Source organism: Hylobates moloch, unplaced genomic scaffold (genome assembly GCF_009828535.3).
Source record: "Hylobates moloch isolate HMO894 unplaced genomic scaffold, HMol_V3 SCAFFOLD_9, whole genome shotgun sequence".
Classification (NCBI taxonomy): domain Eukaryota; kingdom Metazoa; phylum Chordata; class Mammalia; order Primates; family Hylobatidae; genus Hylobates; species Hylobates moloch.
In genome coordinates, this window is record NW_026652284.1 from 45,552,123 (window position 1) to 45,573,065 (window position 20,943).

At 40.3% G+C, this 20,943-nt stretch overlaps 1 protein-coding gene and 1 pseudogene across 2 annotated transcripts in view; one reads left to right on the plus strand and one right to left on the minus strand.

Annotated features, from left to right (window-relative positions):
- The window catches only part of LYPLA1 (lysophospholipase 1), a 53,081-nt gene that overhangs the window by 13,523 nt on the left and 18,615 nt on the right, over positions 1-20,943 (plus strand). For both annotated transcript variants that reach the window (XM_032759767.2, XM_032759769.2), the window contains exon 3: positions 20,619-20,684. In XM_032759767.2, coding sequence (XP_032615658.1) covers positions 20,619-20,684 — 66 coding nt within the window. The remainder of the gene's footprint in view (positions 1-20,618; positions 20,685-20,943) is intronic.
- LOC116813741 (teratocarcinoma-derived growth factor 1-like) lies at positions 13,776-16,533 on the minus strand (annotated as a pseudogene).

Here is a 20,943-nt window from a genome sequence, read left to right on the forward strand (position 1 = left end):
ACTACTTATTCCCCTCCCTGGCAACCACTATCTTTTTCTGTTTCTGTGGATTTGCTTATTCTGTATATTGCGTAGAAATGGAATCAGATAATATTTGGTCTTTTGCATCTGGCTTCTTTCACTTTATAACATAATGTTTTTCAGGCTCATCTATGTTGTAACATGTACCAGTACTGCATTCTTTCATTGCTAAGTAAATAATTAGCTGAGCATGGCGTCATGCACCTGTAGTCTCAGCTACTTGGGAGGCTGAGTCAGGAGGATCCTTTCAGGCCGGGAGTTCAAGTCTAGCCTGGGCAATATAGTGAGACTCTGTCTCTTAAGAAAATTCACATGAAAATAATTCATTCATCAATTAATGAACATTTGGATTGTTTCTACATTTTGACTCTAATGAATAATACTACTCTGCACATTCGTGTACAAGACTTTGTATGGACATGTTTTTAGTTCTCTGGGGTATATACCTGGGAGTCAAATTGCTGAGTCAATGGTAGCTCTATGTTTAACCCTTGAAGAACTCCAGGGCAGTTTTCATAGTAGCTGTACTTTTTTACACTTCTGCCAAGATAAATGGCCAGCAGTGTGTGAGTGCTCTGATTTCTCCCCATCCTTATTAACACTTGTTATTGTCTTTTTGATTATAGCCATCCATTTGTATGTGAAGTGGTGTCTCATTGTGATTTTGATTTGCATTTCCTAATGGCTAATGTTGAGCATCATCTCATGTCCTTGAAAAAAGTAAAATAGAGGTCCCTCTTCAAAGATTTTCCTCCCCATCTAATTAGGAATAAATAGTAACTTCTCTTAAAAGCAAAATGTATTCGAAGACCTGTGCTAACATTCTTAAATATCTGCTAGCCGTAATAAAGAAATCAATGTACTTTATGTTCTTAGCTCCCACAATTGAGCCTAAATATTTGCCCTGGCATGCTTATACTGGTCCAAGCAAGCATTAGGTCATAGCCTGTTCCTCTTCCTTATTTAAAAGTGTTTTTATCTTTCTCAGCATTCCACAAGTTACTTCCTCCTTCCTTTGTTCTCCTCTACCTTTGCCTCTTTTAAAAAGTTCTAAGTTGCTAGCCAATCGGGACAAACAACAGAATGTGAGGTCCCGTTCCAGCCAATGGAAACCAGACACAGCAGTAGGGTGGACTCGTCAGATTATAAATGACTGTATCTCCTTTGTTCAGTGTACTCTCGTGGCACAGCTACTGGCAAGTGTACCCTTTCTGCAGAAAGTAAAAATGGCCTTACTAAATAAATTAAATTTATATTCAAGTGCTATTTCTTTATGGCACCAGAGAACAAGCATTTCAAACATCCTTATTGGCCATTTGCATATTTTCTTTGGAGAAATCTCTGTTCAGATCCTTTGCCATTTTAAAAATTGGGTTGCCTTTTTGTTGTTGATTTATAAGAATTGTTTCTGTCGTCTGGACACTAGACTCCTATCAGATACATTATTTGTAAATATTGTCTCCCATTGTGTGGGGTGTCTTTGCACCCTCTTGGTAGTATGTTTTGCAGCACAACAGTTTTTCATCCTGATGATTTTTATGTTTGTTTGTTTGAGACAGAGTTTCGCCCTGTAGCCCAGGCTGGAATGTAGTGGCGCGATCTCGGCTCAGTGTAGTCTCTGCTTCCTGGGTTCCAGCTATTCTTCTGCCTCGGCTTCCCGGGTAGCTGGGATTACAGGCATGCGCTGCCATGCACTGCCCTGCCCAGTTTTCAAGTCTTTCACTTATTTTGTTAAATTATTCCTCTGAGTATTTTATTCCTTTGTATACTATGATGAATGGAATTGTTGTCTTTATTGCATTTTTATATGTTCATTGCTAGTGTATAGAAATATACCTTTTTGATAAGTTTTTTATATCCTGGGATCTTGCTGACCTCATTAGCTCTTAGGATGTTTTTGTAGATTTCATAGGATTTTCTGTATATAAGATCATAAGATACTCAGCTCACAAGATCATGAGAGGGAATTTTACTGATTCCTTTCCAGTCTGGATGCCATTTATCTTGCCAGTTTCCCTGGCTACAATCTCTGGTAAAATGGTGTATTGTATTTATTAAATTTTAATGTTGAACTACCCTTGCATTCTAGGGAAAATCTGTCCTGGTCATGGTGTATAATTGTAATTATTTGTCGATAGATTTGGTTTGGTAGTTTTTAGGATTTTGTATTTATATTCCTATGGGATAGTCTGTCATTTTCATTTTGAGATGGGGTCTCGCCCTGTCACCCATGCTAGAGTGCAGTGGAGTGAACACAGCTCACTGCAGCCTCAACCTTCCAGGCTCAAACCATACTCCCAAGTATCTGGGACCACAGATGCACACCACCATGCCTGGCTAATTTTCTCACTTTTTTGTGGAGATGGGATCTTACTGTGCTGCCCAGGCTGGTCTTGAACTCTGGGCTCAAGCAATCCCCCCACTTTGGCCTCCTAAAGTGTTGGGATTACGAGCGTGAGCCATCACACCTGGCTGTCACTTTTTTTTTTCTTGTACCCTTTGGTTTTGATGTCAGAGTAACAATGGCCTTCTAAATGAGTAAGTGTTCCTTCTTTTTTTGGGCAGGGGAGATGAGGAGAAGGATTTTTTAAACATTGGATTGCTAGACTTCACCTTGAAGCCATGTGGTACTGGGCTTTTCTGTGAGACTTTTGATTGCTGATTCAATTTCTTGTTATAGGCCTGTACAGATTTTGTTTCTTCTTGAATCCGTTTTTGGTAGTTTGTGTCATTCTAAGAATTTGTCTATTTAGTCTAGGTTATCTAATTTATTACCATGTAATTGTTCATACTATTCTTCTATAATCTTTTCTATGTGTCAAGTTAGTAGTAGTCTGTTCTTTGATTCCTGATTGTAATAATTTGAGTCTTCTGTTTTTTTTCCTTGGTTGATCTAGCTAAAGATTTGCCATTTTTGTTGATCTTTTCAAAGAACCAACTTTTGCTTTAGTTGATGGTCTCTCTCTTTTTTTTTGAGATGGACTCTCGTTCTTTGGCCCGGGCTGGAGTGCAGTGGCTCAATCTCGGCTCACTGCTACCTCCGCCTCCCAGGTTCAAGCCTGTCTCAGCCTCCTGAGTAGCTGGGACTACAGGCACGTGCCACCACACCCAGCTAGTTTTTGTATTTTGGGTAGAGGTGGGGTTTCGCCATGTTAGCCAGGCTGGTCTCTTAACTCCTCACCTCAAGTGATCCACCCGCCTCAGCTTCCCAAAGTGCTGGGAATACAGGTGTGAGCCACTGCGCTGGCCTCTATTGCATTCATTTCCACTCTAGTTTTTATTATTTTCTTCTTTCTGTTTACTGTGGACTAAGTTTTTTGGTTTTGGTTTTTTTTTTCAGGTAGAAGATTAGGTTGTTAATTTGAGATCTTTATTTTTATATTTATTTATTTATTTATTTTTTCTCCCAGGCCAGAGTGCAGTGATGCAATCTCAACTCACTGCAACCTCTGCTTCCGAGATTCAAGTGATTCCTCTGCCTCAGCCTCCTAAGTAGCTGGAATTACAGGCATTCACTGCCACACTGGGCTAGTTTTTGTATTTTTAGTAGAAACAGGGTTTCACCACATTGGTCAGGCTAGTCTTGAACTCCTGACCTCAGGTGATCTGCCCACCTCAGCCTCCCAAAGGGCTGGGATTACAGGTGTGAGCCACCGTGCCCGGCCTGAGATCTTTATTTTTAAACACAGATGTCTACAGCCATACATTTCCATTTGAGCATTGCCTTTGCTGCATCCTATGCATTCTCGCTGCTACTTGTTTTTACTTTTTCTAAATGGTTAGGGAAAACTTAAGACTTAGTGACAAATGAAAAGTATATGAAACTCAGATTTTATTGTACATAAATAAGGTTTTTTTGGAACAGAGCCACATCCTTTTGTTTACATGTTGTGTATAGTTAATTTTCATCCTAGAGTGGCTGAGTTCAGTAGTTGCAACAGAGACCTTCTGGCTGGTAAAGCCTAAAATGTTGACTCTTTTGGTCCTTTGCAGAAAACAATTATTGACCCCTGTTGTTAAATATTTTTTGATATACAGATGTTTTACATCATGATAAACTCATCATAAAATCAAAAAATCATAAATTTAGCCATTATAAGTTGGGAACTATTTGTATATTCATACTATGAAAAATTGAGCTTTTCATTATAATTTTTAGTTTGCATGAGAGTTAGAGCTGTATTTGCTTAGAGTAATATTCCTAAGATGATAATATTTGTCATTTGATTTTTTTTTGTGGGTTCTTATGGGCTACCTGTTAACATTCAAATACAGAGCACAGCAATCATTTCTTCACCATGTGGTCTTAACCTACTTTATCTGAGGTCTCTTCAATTTCTATCTCTGATTTTAAAGTATTCTTCTAGACTAATTTAACAGTATATATGCAAAGGCCTAATTTTTTAAAAGATTTTTGTGACATAAATGTTTTAAAGAATTTTTTCTAGGGAAAAAATGATGTCTGCGAACATTCATTTTATAAGACTGTACAATGAGGCCGGGTGCGGTGGCTCATGCCTCTGATCCCAGCACTTTGGGAGGCCGAGGCGGGCGGATCACGAGGTCAGGAGATCGAGACCGTCCTGGCTAACATGGGGAAACCCTATCTCTACTAAAAATACAAAAAATTAGCCAGGCGTAGTGGCGGGTGCCTGTAGTCCCAGCTACTCGGGAGGCTGAGGCGGGAGAATGGCGTGAACCCAGGAGGCGGAGCTTGCAGTGAGCCGAGATTGCGCCACTGCACTCTAGCCTGGGCAAGAGAGCGAGACTCTGTCTTAAAAAAAAAAAAAAGAAAAGAAAGAAAGACTGTACAATGAGAAATCTGTGTGAAAAAAAATTTAAATGCCAAAATGTTTAGAAAGAAGAATATTTGATAAGTTAGAATTCCAGCAATTTAAGTGGAAAAAGTGTATCCTGGGCAGGTGCAGTGGCTCACGCCTGTAATTCAAACACTTTGGAAAGCCAAGGCAGGAGGATCACTTGAGGCCAGGAGTTTGATACCAGCCTGGGCAACATAGTGAGATCCTGTCTCTACCAAAAAAAAAGTACATTCTGAAACTGTAGATACAATATAGTCTCATAACAAATAGGAGCTAAGCTGTTAATGATTGTTTCTTTTTTTGAAAAAAGGATTAGTTCTTGATCGCGCCACTCCAAATGCTTTTCGTTTTCTACTCTTGTCTTTTCTCCCCTAATTGTAATAAGGAATAAAACATGCTACGGTGTGTATGTATGTGCGTGTGCGTTGTGGGGAAAACCTGGCCTCTGTCTTACTGCTCCTGCTGTATAAATTCTTTTTGATTTTCGTAGCTGAACCTAATCTTTTCCTTCTCTTCCACGTTTTGACATTCTTTGTAACTTGTTTGTAGTGCTTAACTTTTGATCTGTATGGTGGTATGTTTATATCTTGTTTCTCCTACAGGACTGCAGGTTCATTGAGGATACAGTCTATCTCAATCTTTATCTTTCATGCAGTAGAATGTTTTTCAAATTTCTCTGCTCAGATGCGGTGGCTCATGCCTGTAATCTCAGCACTTTGGGAGGTGGAGGCGGGTGGATCACCTGAGATCAGAAGTTCAGGACCAGCCTGGCCAACATGGCAAAACCCCGTCTCTACTAAAAATACAAAAGTTAGCCAGGTGTGGTGGTACAGCCTGTAATCCCAGCTACTTGGGAGGCTGAGGCAGGAGAATCACTTGAACCTGGGAGGCGGAGGTTGCAGTGAGCCAAGATCGCGCCATTGCACTCCAGCCTGGGCAACAAGAGCAGAAGAGCAGAACTCTGTCTCAAAAAAAAAAAGAAAGAAAGGCTGGGCGCAGTGGTGCATGCCTGTAATCCCAGCACTTTGGGAGGCCAAGGTGGGCAGATCACGAGGTCAGGAGTTTGAGACCAGCCTGACCAGCATGGTGAAACCCTGTCATGGTGGCGTGCTTGTAATCCCAGCTACTCGGGAGGCTGAGGCAGGAGAATCGCTTAAACCTGAGATGCGAAGGTTGCAGTGAAGAGATTACAGGCTGCACTCCATCCTGGGTGACAGAGCAAGACTGTGTTTCAAAATAAAATAAAATAATCTTCCAGTTTTTTTTTTTTTTTTTTCTTCAACGTGTCTTCTGTTATTTAAAAAAGGCATTTTCTTGAGCTCTTTCATTGGACGAGTGCTGCTGGCCAAAAACTGTGTATATAGTAGGGAAAACAAGGGTCTATGTGGTTAAGACATAAACACAGTTAAGAGAAGTAGCACAAAATATAAATGAATAATATTAATAATTATAGAATTACAATTTTGAGCACAAATAGGGGCAGAACCACGAATAGTCAAAATTTACTGTGAAATATTGTTGCATTGTCTGTATATTTGGGGTGAATAATTGAGAGGCAACCCTTCAACAGCCTGTTACTCCAGACAGGGCTAGAAACTAGGGAGTACAGCAAAAGCCCTTTGAACTACAAAGCCCATACCTTAAAGCTCTTGTACTTTTCTGTGTGAACTCCAGCATTTTTCTTCTTTGGCAAATGTCTAATACATAAAAAAGATTATAAGTATTCAAAAAGCCAGTGGTATAGAGTTCTTTGGTGTGGAGAAAATAGCCAATGTTTTATTCTATTAATAACAATTCTAAAATTCATGTTAAATTTACATTTTTGGCCGGGCACAGTGGCTTACGCCTGTAATCCCAACACTTTGGGAGGCCAAGGCAGGCGGATCACTTGAGGTCAGGAGTTTGAGACCAGTCTGGCCAACATAGTGAAACCTTGTCTCTACTAAAAATACAAAAATTACTCGGGTATGGTGACACAGGCCTGTAGTCCCAGCTACTCGAGAGGCTGAGGCAGGAGAATCACTTTTACTCAGGAGGTGGAGGTTGCAGTGAGCCGAGATCACCCCACTGCACTCCAGCCTGGGCAACAGAGAGAGGCTCCGTCTCAAAAAACGTAATAAATAAATATATTTACATTTTTTATTCTGTTTCTGTAGTCACCATCAATTTACATATTTACTTCTCAATATACTTTGTAAGTGTAAAACATAAAGGAATAAGGCTGTCATCTGCCTTAGCCAGCCATGATATAGGTCAAGCTTTTATTATATGTAGTATTCTTTTGAGGAACATAATTGAAGCTTTATTTTATTTTGGATTCTAATAAATAGGTGGAAGATTGTTACTACTATGTTTTGAGACAGAGTCTTGCTTTGTTGCCCAGGCTGGAGTGCAGTGAGTGGCATAGTACACTCATGGCTCAGTACAACTCCCGCCTCAGTTTCCCGAGTAGCTTGGACTACAGGCGCGTGCCACCACACTTTGCTAATTTTTGTAGAGACAGGGTTTTGCTGTTGTTGCCCAGGCTGATCTTGAACTCCTAAGGTCAAGTGATCCACCCACCTCAGCTTCCCAAAGTGGTGGGATTACAGGTGTGAGCCACCACGCCCAGCCTGAAGATTATTTTATGTGTGATTTTTTTTAAGTGGCTGTCTATTCCCAAAGCTATAATCAGCTGAAATAATACTGTAATGTTTAAAGCTTATTTAGTTATCCCTGAGGTCATTAGCACAAATCCTGAAATAGAAAATATAGTAACGATATACTTAGAAATTGAAATAGAAGTAGAAAAAGCTTACAGAAAATCAGCATTGGCAATAACCATGGAAAACATTTTATAATGTGGTTATACTGTTATCTTTTGCAGAGATAACAGACAGGTTTTATATTTTATTTATTTATTTATTTATTTATTTCGGGGGAGATGAGGTCTCACTCTGTTGCCCAGGCTGGAGTGCAGTGGTGTGATCTCCGCTTACCGCACTCTCCACCTCCCAGGCACAAGTGATCCTCCCACCTCAGTCTCCCGAGCAGCTGAGACTGCAGGAGCGCTCCCAGCTAATTTTGTATTCTCAGTAGATATGGGGGTTTCGCCACATTGCCCAGGCCGGTCTCGATCTCCTGGACTCAAATGATCCGCCCAACTCAGCCTCCCAAATTGCTGGGGTCAAAGGCTTGAGCCACTGCACCCAGTCTAGTTTTTTATCTTACATGCTGCTTGGATACTTTGTTGGTCAAGGCTCTGTGACAAAGAGTGTCTTAATTGCTTGGTAATGTCTACTCTGGGCCCACAATCTAGGAATGGTAGCCCGTATGCCAGGTATTTATTATTGCTGCAAAATACTGCTTATTATACATATTGAAATCTATTTGCAAAGCTAACTATGCACGTTAAGTTTATTCCTAATTGTACTGAAATTATCAGACAGAAAACTGGCCAGGCGCGGTGGCTTATGCCTGTAATCCCAGCACTTTGGGAGGCTGATGTAGGTGGATCACTTGAGGTCAGGAGTTCGAGACCAGCCTCGCCAACATGGTGAAACCCCATCTCTATTGAAAATACAAGAAAAATTAGCCAGCCTTGGTGGTGGGCACCTGTATCCCAACTACTCAGGAGGCTAAGGCACGAGAATCGCTTGGACTCAGGAGTCAGAAGTTGCAGTGAGCCATCCCTGCACTCCAGCCTGGGCGACAGAGCAAAACTGTCTCAAAAAAAAAAAAAAAAAGAAGAAAACTTAGTGGCTGTTAACACTGAAAATACGTACATTGAAATAGTATGTCAAATTCAAGTGAATAGCTTGTAATAAAGTGTTAAACATAAAAAGTAAAAAAAAAGGGGGGGGGGAGTTGTTGAACATAGACTTGTATAGACCTGTAATATGTACTTGAATCAATTGATATAGCTCATAACTTACATTTCTCTTAGCAGATGGTAGAAGGTGTTTCTATCTACAGAATCTATAATCTTGTCTCAAAATGATTTCCCAAATGTTTTCAGACTTACCTCAGGGCAAACAGCTCATTTCCCTCAACTTTATCGCTCTCTTCCTGCTTATCCCAAAGTCAAGTCTAGATCAGCAATGAGCAGCACGTAGCCCAGAAAAGGCCACACTCAGCCAAATCTGGTGACCCTTAGCTGAATATAGATGTGCCTTGACTTACAATGGGGTTACATCTGGCAGAGCTGAAAAGTCGAGCAGCGTACTGATGTGTTTTGCTTTTGTGCCATTGTGAAGTTGAAAAATCTTAAGTCTAACTGTTGTAAATTGGGGACAATGTATACTTTAGTAGTTGAGTCTGGTGGGTAGAGAATTTATCAGTCGCTTTGCTTTGCAGCTGTTACGCAGTTCTAAACTCAGATTGGTTTGGTGTAAGAACTTGAGTTGGATTTGCTATTTTTGAAAATTATTTTGAAAATTGTATTGGATTATGATATAATCAAGTATGCAAATCTTAAATGTTCAGCCGGGCTGGGTGCGGTGGTTCACACTTGTAATCCTGGCACTTTGGGAGGCTGAGGAGGGCGGATCACTTGAGGTCAGGAGTTCGAGACCAGCCTGGCCAACATAGCAAAACCCCGTCTCTACTAAAAATACAAAAAATGAGCGGGGCGTGGTGGTGCACGCCTGTAATCCCAGCTACTCAGGAGGCTAAGGCACAAGAATTGCTTGAACCTAGGAGGTAAAGGTTGCAGTGAGCTGAGATCGTGTCACTGCACTCCAACCTGGGTGACAGAGTAAGACTCTATCTCAAAAAAAATAAAAAATAAGTGTTTAGCTGGATAAATTTTTACTTACACCCATGAAACCTTCAACCTGATGAAGACAGAAAACATTTCCAGCTCCCCAGGAGTATTTTTCATTCCCCTGGAGTTAGTACCCTCCCATCCCAGAGGCGACCATTATTCTGACTTCTATTACTATACCATAGTTTTGCCTGTTCTTGACCTTCAGATAAATGGTATTATGTGTATATCTTCTGTGTCCAGCTCTTTTTAAAAGTTGGAACATACACTTTATTATTATCTCATAAATCTATTCCTTTTATTTTCAGAAGAATAAACTTTTTTATTTTTATTTATTTATTTTTTTTTAGTAGAGACGGGGTTTCGCCATGCTGGCCAGGCTGGTCTGTATCTCCTGACCTCAAGTGATCCGTCTGCCTCGGCCTCCCAAAGTACTGGGATTACAGGCGTGAGTCACCGTGCCCAGACAACTTTTTTATTTTTTACTTGTATTTAGATTCAGGAGGACATCTGTAAGGTAAACTGCATGTTTTGAGGGTTTGATGTACAGATAATTTTGTTACCCAGGTAATAAGCATAGTACCTGATAGGTCTTTTTTCTGATCCTTTCCCTCCTTCCACCCTCCACCATCAAGTAGGCCCCAGTGTCTGTTGTTCCTCTCCTAGTATCCATGTGTTCTTGTTATTTAGCTCCTACTTACAAGTGAGAACATGTGGTATTTAGTTTTCTGTTCCTGTGATGGTTTCCTTAGGATAATGGCCTCCAGTTCCATCCATGTTGCTGCGAAGTACATGGTCTCATTCTTTTTTTAATGGCTGCGTAACATTTCATGGTGTATATGTACCATATTTTCTTTATCCCGTTTGCCGCTGATGGGTATCTAGGTTGATTTAGTGCTGTTGTGAATAGCAATGCAATGAACATATGTATGCATGTGTCTTTATGGGAGAACTGCCGAGACCAGCTCAGTCGGGGAGACCCTAACCCAGCGGCGCTAGGGGAATTAAAGACACACACACAGAAATATAGAGGTGTGAAGTGGGAAATCAGGGGTCTCACAGCCTTCAGAGCTGAGAGCCCCGAACAGAGATTTACCCACGTATTTATTAACAGCAAGCCAGTCATTAGCATTGTTTCTATAGGTATTAAATTAACGAAAAGTATCCCTTATGGGAAATGAAGGGATGGGCCGAATTAAAGGAATAGGTTGGGCTAGTTAACTGCGGCAGGAGCACGTCCTTAAAGGCACAGATCGCTCATGCTCTTGTTTGTGGCTTAAGAATGCCTTTAAGCGGTTTTCCGCCCTGGGCGGGCCAGGTGTTCCTTGCCCTCATTCCAGTAACCCCACAACCTTCTAGCATGAGCGTTAGGGCCATTATGAACATGTTACAGTGCTGCAGAGATTTTGTTTATGGCCAGTTTTGGGGCCAGTTTATGGCCAGATTTCAGGGGGCTTGCTCCCAACTTGTCTCCCTTCTTTGATTTGCAAAGAGATAAAAGCAGAGGCAGCTTTGTCATGGTGAGCTACTTCTCGCAGGAGTCAGGATCCGCATCTGCAGACTATACGAAGACAAATAACATAGATTAAAAGCACAGTCATCATTGAAATCACAGAGCTTCCAAGTGTTTTTATCCATTTTAATGGGTTACTACCTCCTAATTTGTCTGCAGCTCCTTTAAGCACTCCAGTTCCTGGCATTAAGGTGAGGTGTGCCTGGGATGCTTTAAATATTTGTTCTTTTAATTTTGCAATATCCAAAGACAAGTTTGTAGAGTGTCCTTCTAGATGCTTTTTTATTCTTTACCAAATTTTGATCTTATTAAGAGCATTTAATAGTTTCCACAAATCCTTATGTTAAGCTCCTAGAGCAGGCCATATCATTTGAGGTTGAGGTGCCATTATACTGCTATGGTTCCAGATAATAGGAAGTCTTGCCATACTTCTTATCATTTCTACTATCTGACCGTTTTGTTCAGATCATCTGAACATAGTGTGACCGTGGCACGCAGACTGAGAGGTGCAATTCAAGCTAAACATCCCCTTAGGGGACCAATCAATAATGATTCCATAGGAATCGTGCAGCACCTCTGCCTGTTCTGCAGTGCAATCTTCCTAAACAAGTATGTTCATTATTTCTGGCCAGGTCCAATCCTTCTTACAAATAGGTTTTTGAGGGTAGTATGCCTCAATAATAGGAGCACATTTATTATGATAAATACTGAGATCAGAAAGCATGTGTAACTGTGTCAGAGTGATTACATCTAGGCATTATTGCCAGCCAAGATTGATGAATATGCCTAATAAGTATAATTGTTCTCTGTGTCAGCCCTTATTGAAGGAATACTCACGGCAGTGGTGATAACCACTATCATAGCTACCATTAAATTACTCATTGTGACTGGTTGTCCCGCTTTCCTCAGGTTTTCTTCCGCCATCTGTGACAGCTTCTTGATCTGTCCCCAGGTGGGTGGCTGTGTTCGACGGGTGTTGCTCATGACAGCTGGGATCCTCCTCAGCGTCAGTCTCGACATGGCTGTAACCGGGGGGCCCTCGGGATCCTCCCGGAGTCTCTTCCTCGGCATCTGGCTCATCTGATAAGGTTTCAGGTGTCTTGATGGTATCCAAATCGGCTGTTGATTTTTGCCTGGAGAAACACAAGCATAACCTCTACCCCAAGTTATTATTTTACCTATTTCCCAACTTTTTGTAATCGGATCTCTCCACCAAATCAGTTGTTCTGCTTCTGTCTTTGCAGCTGGTTTCTGCAGATGCTGTTCAGCTGCTGATAACATCTGGCCTTTGGGCAGGCTCAAAAAATTTAAAGTTAGTAATGCTAGGTTCAGTTGCATCTGTGGGATTCCATATTCTCTGTCTCCTCCTCTCTGCTTTTGCAACTGCTGTTTTAGGGAGAGATTCATTCTTTCCACTATGGCTTGTCCTTGAGAATTCTATGGGATACCAGTAACATGTTTAATATTCCACATAGAGAAAAATGTAGCTAGAGCTTGGCTAGTATAGCCTGGGGCATTATCTGTTTTAATAGAAGTTGGAATGCCCATCACCGCAAAACACTGCAAAAGATGATGTTTAACACAGGCAGAAGACTCTCCTGATTGGCATGTAGCCCAGAGAAAGTGAGAAAAGGTGTCCACACATACATGTACATAAGCTAGACTCCCAAACAAGGGAACATGTGTGACATCCATTTGTCAGAGAATTAGGTTCCAATCCTCGAGGATCAGCTCCTCCTGTAAAAGATGAGGAATGTACCATTTGGTAAGTTGGGCATCGCTGGATAATAGCTTTAACTTCTTTCCAGGTAATGCTGTATCTGCGTTTGAGACCAGAGGCATTAACATGGGTTAAATCGTGAAAGTGTCTAGCATTAAATAATTGCATTAGCAACTAGGTGATCAGCCATTTGATTCCTTTCAAAGGTCCTGGAAAAGGTGTATGAGCCCTAATGTGGGTGATGTAAAAAGAATGCATTCTACTCTTAACTGCTGTTTGCAGTTGAGTAAATGAAGTCATCAGTTGTTCATCTGTATGAAATCGTAACTGAGCATTTTCGGTTAACTGTGTGGAATGAACCACGTATGAAGAAACGCTTAGCAGGCTGCAGGTTGTTTACTGCAGGAATTGTAAATGTAAACCGTTCACAGTCTTGCTCAGCTAAGGGGATGGTAAAGAAACAGTCTTTTAAATCTATGACTATTAAAGGCTCTGTCGCCCAGGCTAGAGTGCAGTGGCACGATCTTGGCTCACTGCAAGCTCTGCCTCCCGGGTTCCCGCCATTCTCCTACCTCAGCCTCCCGAGTAGCTGGGACTACAGGCACCCGCCACTACACCCAGCTAATTTTTGTATTTTTAGTAGAGACGGGGTTTCACCATGTTAGCCAGGGTGGTCTTGATCTCCTGACCTCGTGATCCGCCCACCTTGGCCTCCCAAAGTGCTGGGATTACAAGCGTGAGCCACCACACCCGGCTGCTTTCTTTCCTTTTAAAGAGACTATTTTATTTGATTTTGATCAACTCTACTCAAAACTGTATCCTAAGGTCCACATTAGGATTAGTCTCTAATAATCTGAAGATATAATTCAATTGTTTAAAAGAACATATTAAGAAGACTTTGGTAGAATTACATGTATCAAGAAACACTGGACTTGGGCACAATGGAGATATGGCTGACTTTTGAAAAACGAAGTAGGTTTTTGGGGGAGGGCAGGGCAAAGAGGTAAGAAGGAGTTGGTACTATAAGGAAATGTTGGAGACCATTTTGGAAATGTATTCGTTATTTTAAGGCAACTAACAAATGATCATCTTTCAGTTAGGACATTGTAGCAGCAGCCTTTACTGGTTATGAAATTTGCATGATATCTAAAATCATATTTCTGTAAATAAGTCAGTGTTGATTAATAGTAACTTTGTCTAGAAAAGCAGATGCCAGCTAGCATAGAAGTGGCAGTGTAGATGCTGGTAGTTCTGGAGTCCTGGAAGCCATGAGATGCCATGCATCACAAGGCCATCACAGCCAGGTAGATAAATGCCTGAGGAAAGCAGCGGAGCTGGCCGTGCCAGCATTTACAAATGGAACACTTCTTGGGCAGCCAGGTGTCATGGGGCACAGACCCACAGTTCTCTTTGCACACATCGTGCTCACAGTACCGTCTGTAGAAAGAGGGGGCAGGCACAAAAGGACCCCAGCATGCAGGTTCCCCCATTCAGACAGCAGGTTCTGTTTAGCTCCTTACTGTCCTGTATCTCCATGGGCGGCACAAGTTGGGAAGACCGAGGACTAATTGCAGGCTCCTCCTGGGGCTGAATGCTGTCATCTCTGAAGGCCAGGTCTCCCTGAGATGGACACGCAAGTTCCTGATGGCCCAACCCTTAACGACCTTTTTTGACTTTTTAATGATAGCCATTCTGCCTGCTGTGAGATGGTATTTTGTTGTGGTTTTGATTTGCATTTCTCTAATCATTAATGATCTTGAGCATTTTTTCATATGCTTGTTGTCTTTTTTTTTTTTTTTTTGATTCAGTCTTGCTCTGTCGCCAAGCTGGAGTGCAGTGGTGCGATCTCTGCTCACTGCACCCTCCACCTGGGTTCAAGCAATTCTCCTGCCTCAGCCTCCTGAGTAGCTGGGACTACAGGCATGCACCACTATGCTCGGCTAATTTTTTGTACTTTTAGTAGAGATGGGGTTTCACTATTGGCCAGGTTGGTCTCGAACTCCTGACCTCAAGTGATCCGCCCATCTCAGCTACCCAAAGTGCTGGGATTACAGGCGTGAGCCACGACCACGCCCAGCCTGTCTTTTGTGCCTGTTCATGTTTTTTGTCCACTTTTCAGTGGGGTTATTTGATTTTTTTTTTTTTTTAACAGTAAAGTGGAAGCAAGTTTATTAAGAAAGTAAAGGAATAAAAGAATGGCTACACCACAGAACAGCTAGGTTGTTTGTTTTTTACTTGTAAGTTTAAGTTCCTTATAGATTCTGGATATTAGACCTTTGTTGGATGCATAGTTTGCATATGTTTTCTTCCAACTGCAGGATGTTTGTTTACTCTGTTGATAGTTTCTTTTGCTGTGCAGTAGCTCCTTAGTTTAATTAGATCTCATTTGTCAATTTTTGTTTTTGTTGCATTTGCTTTGGCGTCTTCATCATGAAATCTTAGACAAGTCCTATGTCTAAAATGGTATTTCCTAGGTTGTCTTTCGGGTTTTTATAGTTAGGGGTTTTACATTTAAGTCTTGAATCTATCTTGAGTTGATTTTTGTATATGGTGTAAGGTGGGGGTCCAGTTTCTATCATCTGCATATGGTCACCCAGTTATCCTGGCACTTTTTATTGACTGGAGAGTCCTTTTTCCCATTGCTTGTTTTTGTCAGCTTTGTTGAGTATCAAATAGTTGTAGGTGCGTGACCTTATTTCTGTGCTGTCTATTCTGTTTCATTGGTCTATGTGTCTGTTTTTGTACCAGTACCATGATGTTTTGGTTATTGTACCTCTGTAGTATAGTTTGAAGTCCGGTAACATGATGCCTCCAGCTTTGTTCTTTTTGCTTAGGATTGCCTTGTCTGTTTGGGCTCTTTTGTTGGTTCCATGTGAATTTTAAAACATTTTTTCCTAATTCCGTGAAGAATGTCATTGGTAGTTTGATAGGAATTGCATTGAATCTGTAAATTGCTTTGGGCAGTATGGGCATTTAACAATATTGATTCTTCCTGTCCATGAGCATGGAATGCATTTCCACTTGTTTATGTCATCTCTGATTTCTTTGAGCAGCGTTTTGTAATTCTTGTAGAGATCTTTCACCTCCCTGGTTAGCTGTATTCCTAGGTATTTTATTCTTTTTGTGGCAATTGTAACTCACACTTTTAAAATAAAATGTGTGCTTTTTGTACAAAAAAATCTCATATTGCTGTCATGGAGCTTCCTTGGTTCATCTTTTACTGCGTGTGTTCCATTGTGTGTGCACTCAGTCCTGTGTGTGCTTGTCCACGCCCCCACCCTGTATATATATGTATGTATATATAGATGAGTCTTTTTTTAACTCTTGAGATAAACCTGCAAACATGATTTCCCATTATCTCTAAATACTCTCATGTGTATTTCCCATGCACAAGGATACCTGTACATAAGCAACATACAACACTCCAAATCAGGAGATGAGCATTGATTAAACACTATATCCAGTCCACAGACTCCATTGAAGTTTTGCCAGCTTTCTCAACTGTGTCCGTTTCCTTCCTGGCCTGAGATCCTTTCCAGGAGTATGTGTTCATTTGAGCTGTCATGTCTTGAATCTGAAGCTGTTTTATCAGTTCTTCTTTCATTTCCTTTACAGTTTTAAAGCATACAGCCACAGCCTTCAGTTCTGCATATTCTGTAGAATGACTCTTCAACTTGAGTCTGTCTAATGGTTCCTCATGACTGGGTCCAGTCATGCATTCTTTGTCTTTATTTTTGGTACCAGTTTTATTGACATATAATTCGTATACCACACAATTCACCCATTTAAAGTGTGTAATTCGATGGTTTTAGATGTATTCACCGTAAGTTATGCAACCATCACCACAGTCAATTTTAGAACATTTTCATTGCCTCAAAAAGAAACCCTGTACTCTTTCATTTGTGTTCTATTGTAACTGGCTTCTTTCACTTAACATTGTTTTCAAGGCTCATCCATGCTATAGCATGTCAGTACTTCCTTCTCATTGTTGAATCGTACTCCGTTGTATGGCTATGCCTCATTTTATTTTATTTTATTTTTTTCTTTATTTGAGATGGAGTCTCGCTCTGTCGCCCAGGCTGGAGTGCAGTGGTGCTTTCTCAGCTCACTGCAACCTCCTCCTCCCGGGTTTGAGTGATTCTTCTACCTCAGTCTCCCGAGTCGCTGGTACTACAGGCATGCACCACCAAGCCCGGCTAATTTTTGTATTTTTAGTAGAGAGAGGTTTCATCATGTTGACCAGGCTGGTCTCGAACCCCTGACCTCAGGTGATCTGCCAGCCTTGGCTTCCCCAAAGTGCTGGGATTACCACATGAGCCACCACGCCCGGCCTCATTTTGTTTATTCATCCGTCATTTGATGGACATTTGGGTTGTTTGCACCTTGGAGTTGAGTAATACTGCTAAAAAAGAACATTTGTGTACAAGTTTTTTGTTGTGTTTTTGTTTCTGTTTCTGTTTTGAGACAGAGTGGAGTTTCACTCTTGTTGCCCAGGCTGGAGTGCAGTGGCACGATCTTGGCTCACCGCAACTTCCGCCTCCCGGGTTCCAGCAGTTCTCCTGCCTCAGCCTCCCGAGTAGCTAAACAGGCATGAGCCACCGCATCTGTACTGGACATATTTTTTCACTATTCTTCGGTATAGACCTAGGAATAGAATTGCTGGATATGGTAACTTCATATTTATCCTTTTGAGAACCTAAAGGTTTTCTAAAGTTGCTGCACCATTTACATTTCTACCAACACTGTATGAGGGTTCTGATTTCTCAACATACCGTTTAACACTTGGCTATTATTTGTCATTTTTACAATAGCCATTCCGCTGGGTATGAAGTGGTATCTCACAGTGGTTTTGGTTTGCATTTTCTAATGACTAATGATGTTGAGCATCTTTTCATGGTGTGTTAACCATTCATTTGTCTTTGGAGAAATGTCTATTCAAGTCTTTTGCCTATTTTTTTATTGAGATGTCTTTTTTGTTTAATTTGAGGTAAAATTCACATGACATAAAACTAACCCTTTTAATGTGAACAATTCATGACATTTAGTATATTCCTTTTTTTTTTTTTTTAATGAGACAGAGTCTCACTCTGTCGCCCAGGCTGGAGTGCAGTGGCACAATCTCAGCTCATTGCAACCTCTGCATCCCGGGTTCAAGTGATTCTCCGGCCTCATCTTCTGAGTAGCTGGGACTACAGGTGCGCACCACGCCCAGCTAATTTTCGTAGGTTTAGTAGAGACGGGGTTTCACCACGTTGGCCAAGCAGGTCTTGAACTCCTGGGGACTCAAGGAATCTGCCCGCCTTGGCCTCCCAAAGTGCTGGGATTACAGGCATGAGCCACCATGCCTGGCCAAAGTTTTTTTAAAAGTATTTTTTCTTTTCCTTTTCATTTTAGTTGATACATAATTGTTCTTATTTATGGGATACTGAGTGATATATTTTGATACATGTATACAACATGTAAGGATCAAATCAGGGTAATTAGCATATCCATCACCTCAAACATTTATCGTTTCTTTGCATTGTGAACATTCAACATCCTTTCTTCTAGCATTTTGAAAATATACACTGAATTGTAGTTAACCATATTCACTCAACAGTGCTACAGAACACCAGAATTTATTCCTCTCATCATTATATTGATAGCCATCCTAGTGAGTATGAAGTGATGTATCATTGTGCTTTGATTTATGTTTCCTTAATGACTAATGATGTTCAGCATCTTTTCCTGTGCTTTTTGGCCATTTGTATATCTTCTTTGGACAAACATCTCTTCAATTCTTTTGCATATTTTTTAATTGGGTTGTCTTTTTGTTGTGAGTTGCAAGTTTTTTTTATTATAGATACTAGACACTTAATTAGATGTGATTTGCAAACATTTTTCCCATTATGTAAGTTGTCTTTTCATTTTCTTCATAGTGTCCTTTGAAACACAACGGTTAATTTTGATGATTTCTAATTTTTCTATTTTTTTTTTGTCGGTTGTGCTTTTGATGTTATATCTAAGAAATTGCCAGATCTGAGGTCACAAAGATATATGTATGTTTTCTTCTAGCTTTATAGTTTTATCTCTTACATTTAGGTCTTTGGTCAGTGTTTACATATGGTATGAGGTAGCAGTCCAACTTCTTTGTATTACATGTGGATATCCACTTGTCCCAGCTACTTTTGTTAAAAAGACTATTCCTTCCCTGTTGATTTGTTTCAGAAATAAGTTGACAGTAAATGTGAGGTTTTATTTCTGGATTTTCGGTTGATTTATATGTCTGTCTGTACTCTAGTACTAGTCTTTCTGAATGTTACTTGGTAGGAATTCTTGAGATTAAGAAGTGTGAGTCCTCTAATTTTGTTCTTTTTCAAGATTTTTGTTGTTGTTATTCTGGGTCTCTTGAGTTTCCATACAAATTTTAGATTGGGCTCTAATATGTGCGAAGTCAGGTGGTATTCTGATAAAGATTGCATTGACTCCATAGATCAATTTGAGAGTACTGCCTGCCGTCTTTAAAATATTATATCTCACAGTCCATGAAAGTGGGATATCCTTCCATTTATATAGATTTTCTTTAATTTCTTAATATGTTTTATAGTTTTCAGAAAAAAGTCTTTAACATAGCTATTTACACATATACACATGTGCATACACACAAAACTCCTATACAATATCCTGGTTATAGTTAATGTTATGTAAGTATTGCAGTTAATACTGTTGTGACTAATCTTTTTATGTCTTTAACACTTTAGGGGAGGTGGGTTGAAACAGAAAAATAGTTAATAGAAAAGTATTTAACAGGGGGCCGGGCACAGTGGCTCACGCCTGTAATCCCAGCACTTTGGGAGGCTGAGGCAGGGGGATCATAAGGTCAGGAGATCAAGACTATCCTGGCTAACACAGTGAAACCCCGTCTCTACTAAAAATACAAAAAAAAATTTAGCCAGGCGTGTTGGTGGGCACCTACTCGGGAGGCTGAGGCAGGAGAATAGTGTGAGCCCGGGAGGCGGAGCTTGCAGTGAGCCGAGATCGCGCCACTGCACTCCAGCCTGGGCAACAGAGCAGGACTCTGTCTCAAAAAAAAAAAAAAAATTAATATTTATCTAGACTGTTTGATATAAGAAAGGCTGAAATTACTTGTACTTTATTCTTTAGTAGAGATAATATGTAAAAAGCATCAAGTATATGGCCAAATGTAAATAAGCAGGAAACTATATGTATAATATGATCCCTGTTTTGTGAAATGTGCATCTATTCCTTAATTGACATGCATGGGAAAAATCAGAAGGAAATGCATCAGAAAATTAACTGTTTATTCCTGGCTAGAAGGATTTGATTATTTATAGTTTTCCAATTTTTCTGTATTCTGCTTTGAACATGTATGTATGTGAACATGTACACATGAAGAAATAATATTAAAGTTGCTGGATTAAAAAATTTTTTTTTTCTTAAGTTTTCTGTAGAATGGGTCTTACTATATTGTTTAGGCTGGTCTTAAACTCCTGGTCTCAAGCTGTCCTCCTACCTCAGCCTCTCAAAGTGCTGGGATTATAGACATGAGCCACCATGCTCAGCGAAAGTTGCTGTTTTTATTTTATTTACTTACCTATTTATTTATTTTGAGATGGAGTACTCCACTGTACTCCAGCCTGGGCGACAGAGCGAGACCCCATCTCAAAAAACAAACAAACAAAAACATATTTTCAGGATTTAACATTTATCTTCACAATTTTTTAAAGTTACTCTTCTGCTACTAACTTACTGGGATTTAAAACAGTGTCTAATAGCATTATTCAATGATTTTTCCACCAGGCACGGATGGGCAGAAGCCTTTGCAGGTATCAGAAGTTCACATATCAAATATATCTGCCCGCATGCGTGAGTATTTCTGATCTTCAGGCTTGTGATTCAGAGTCTGGAGAGGAGCAATTGTGATTGCTTTACCCTTCCAGAAAAGTATTTGAATACAGTTAATTTTTACTTTCTAAATATTGTTTAAAAATAAAGATTAGTAGAATTCCTTAAAACTAAAATGGTTTCTTAGTTAAATTGATTTTTTCTCTTTTTCTCTTTCGTTAAGCAATTTAAAATATTGCTGTCTTGGAGGTCAGCTGAACTTAAGACCAGAAAAATTATT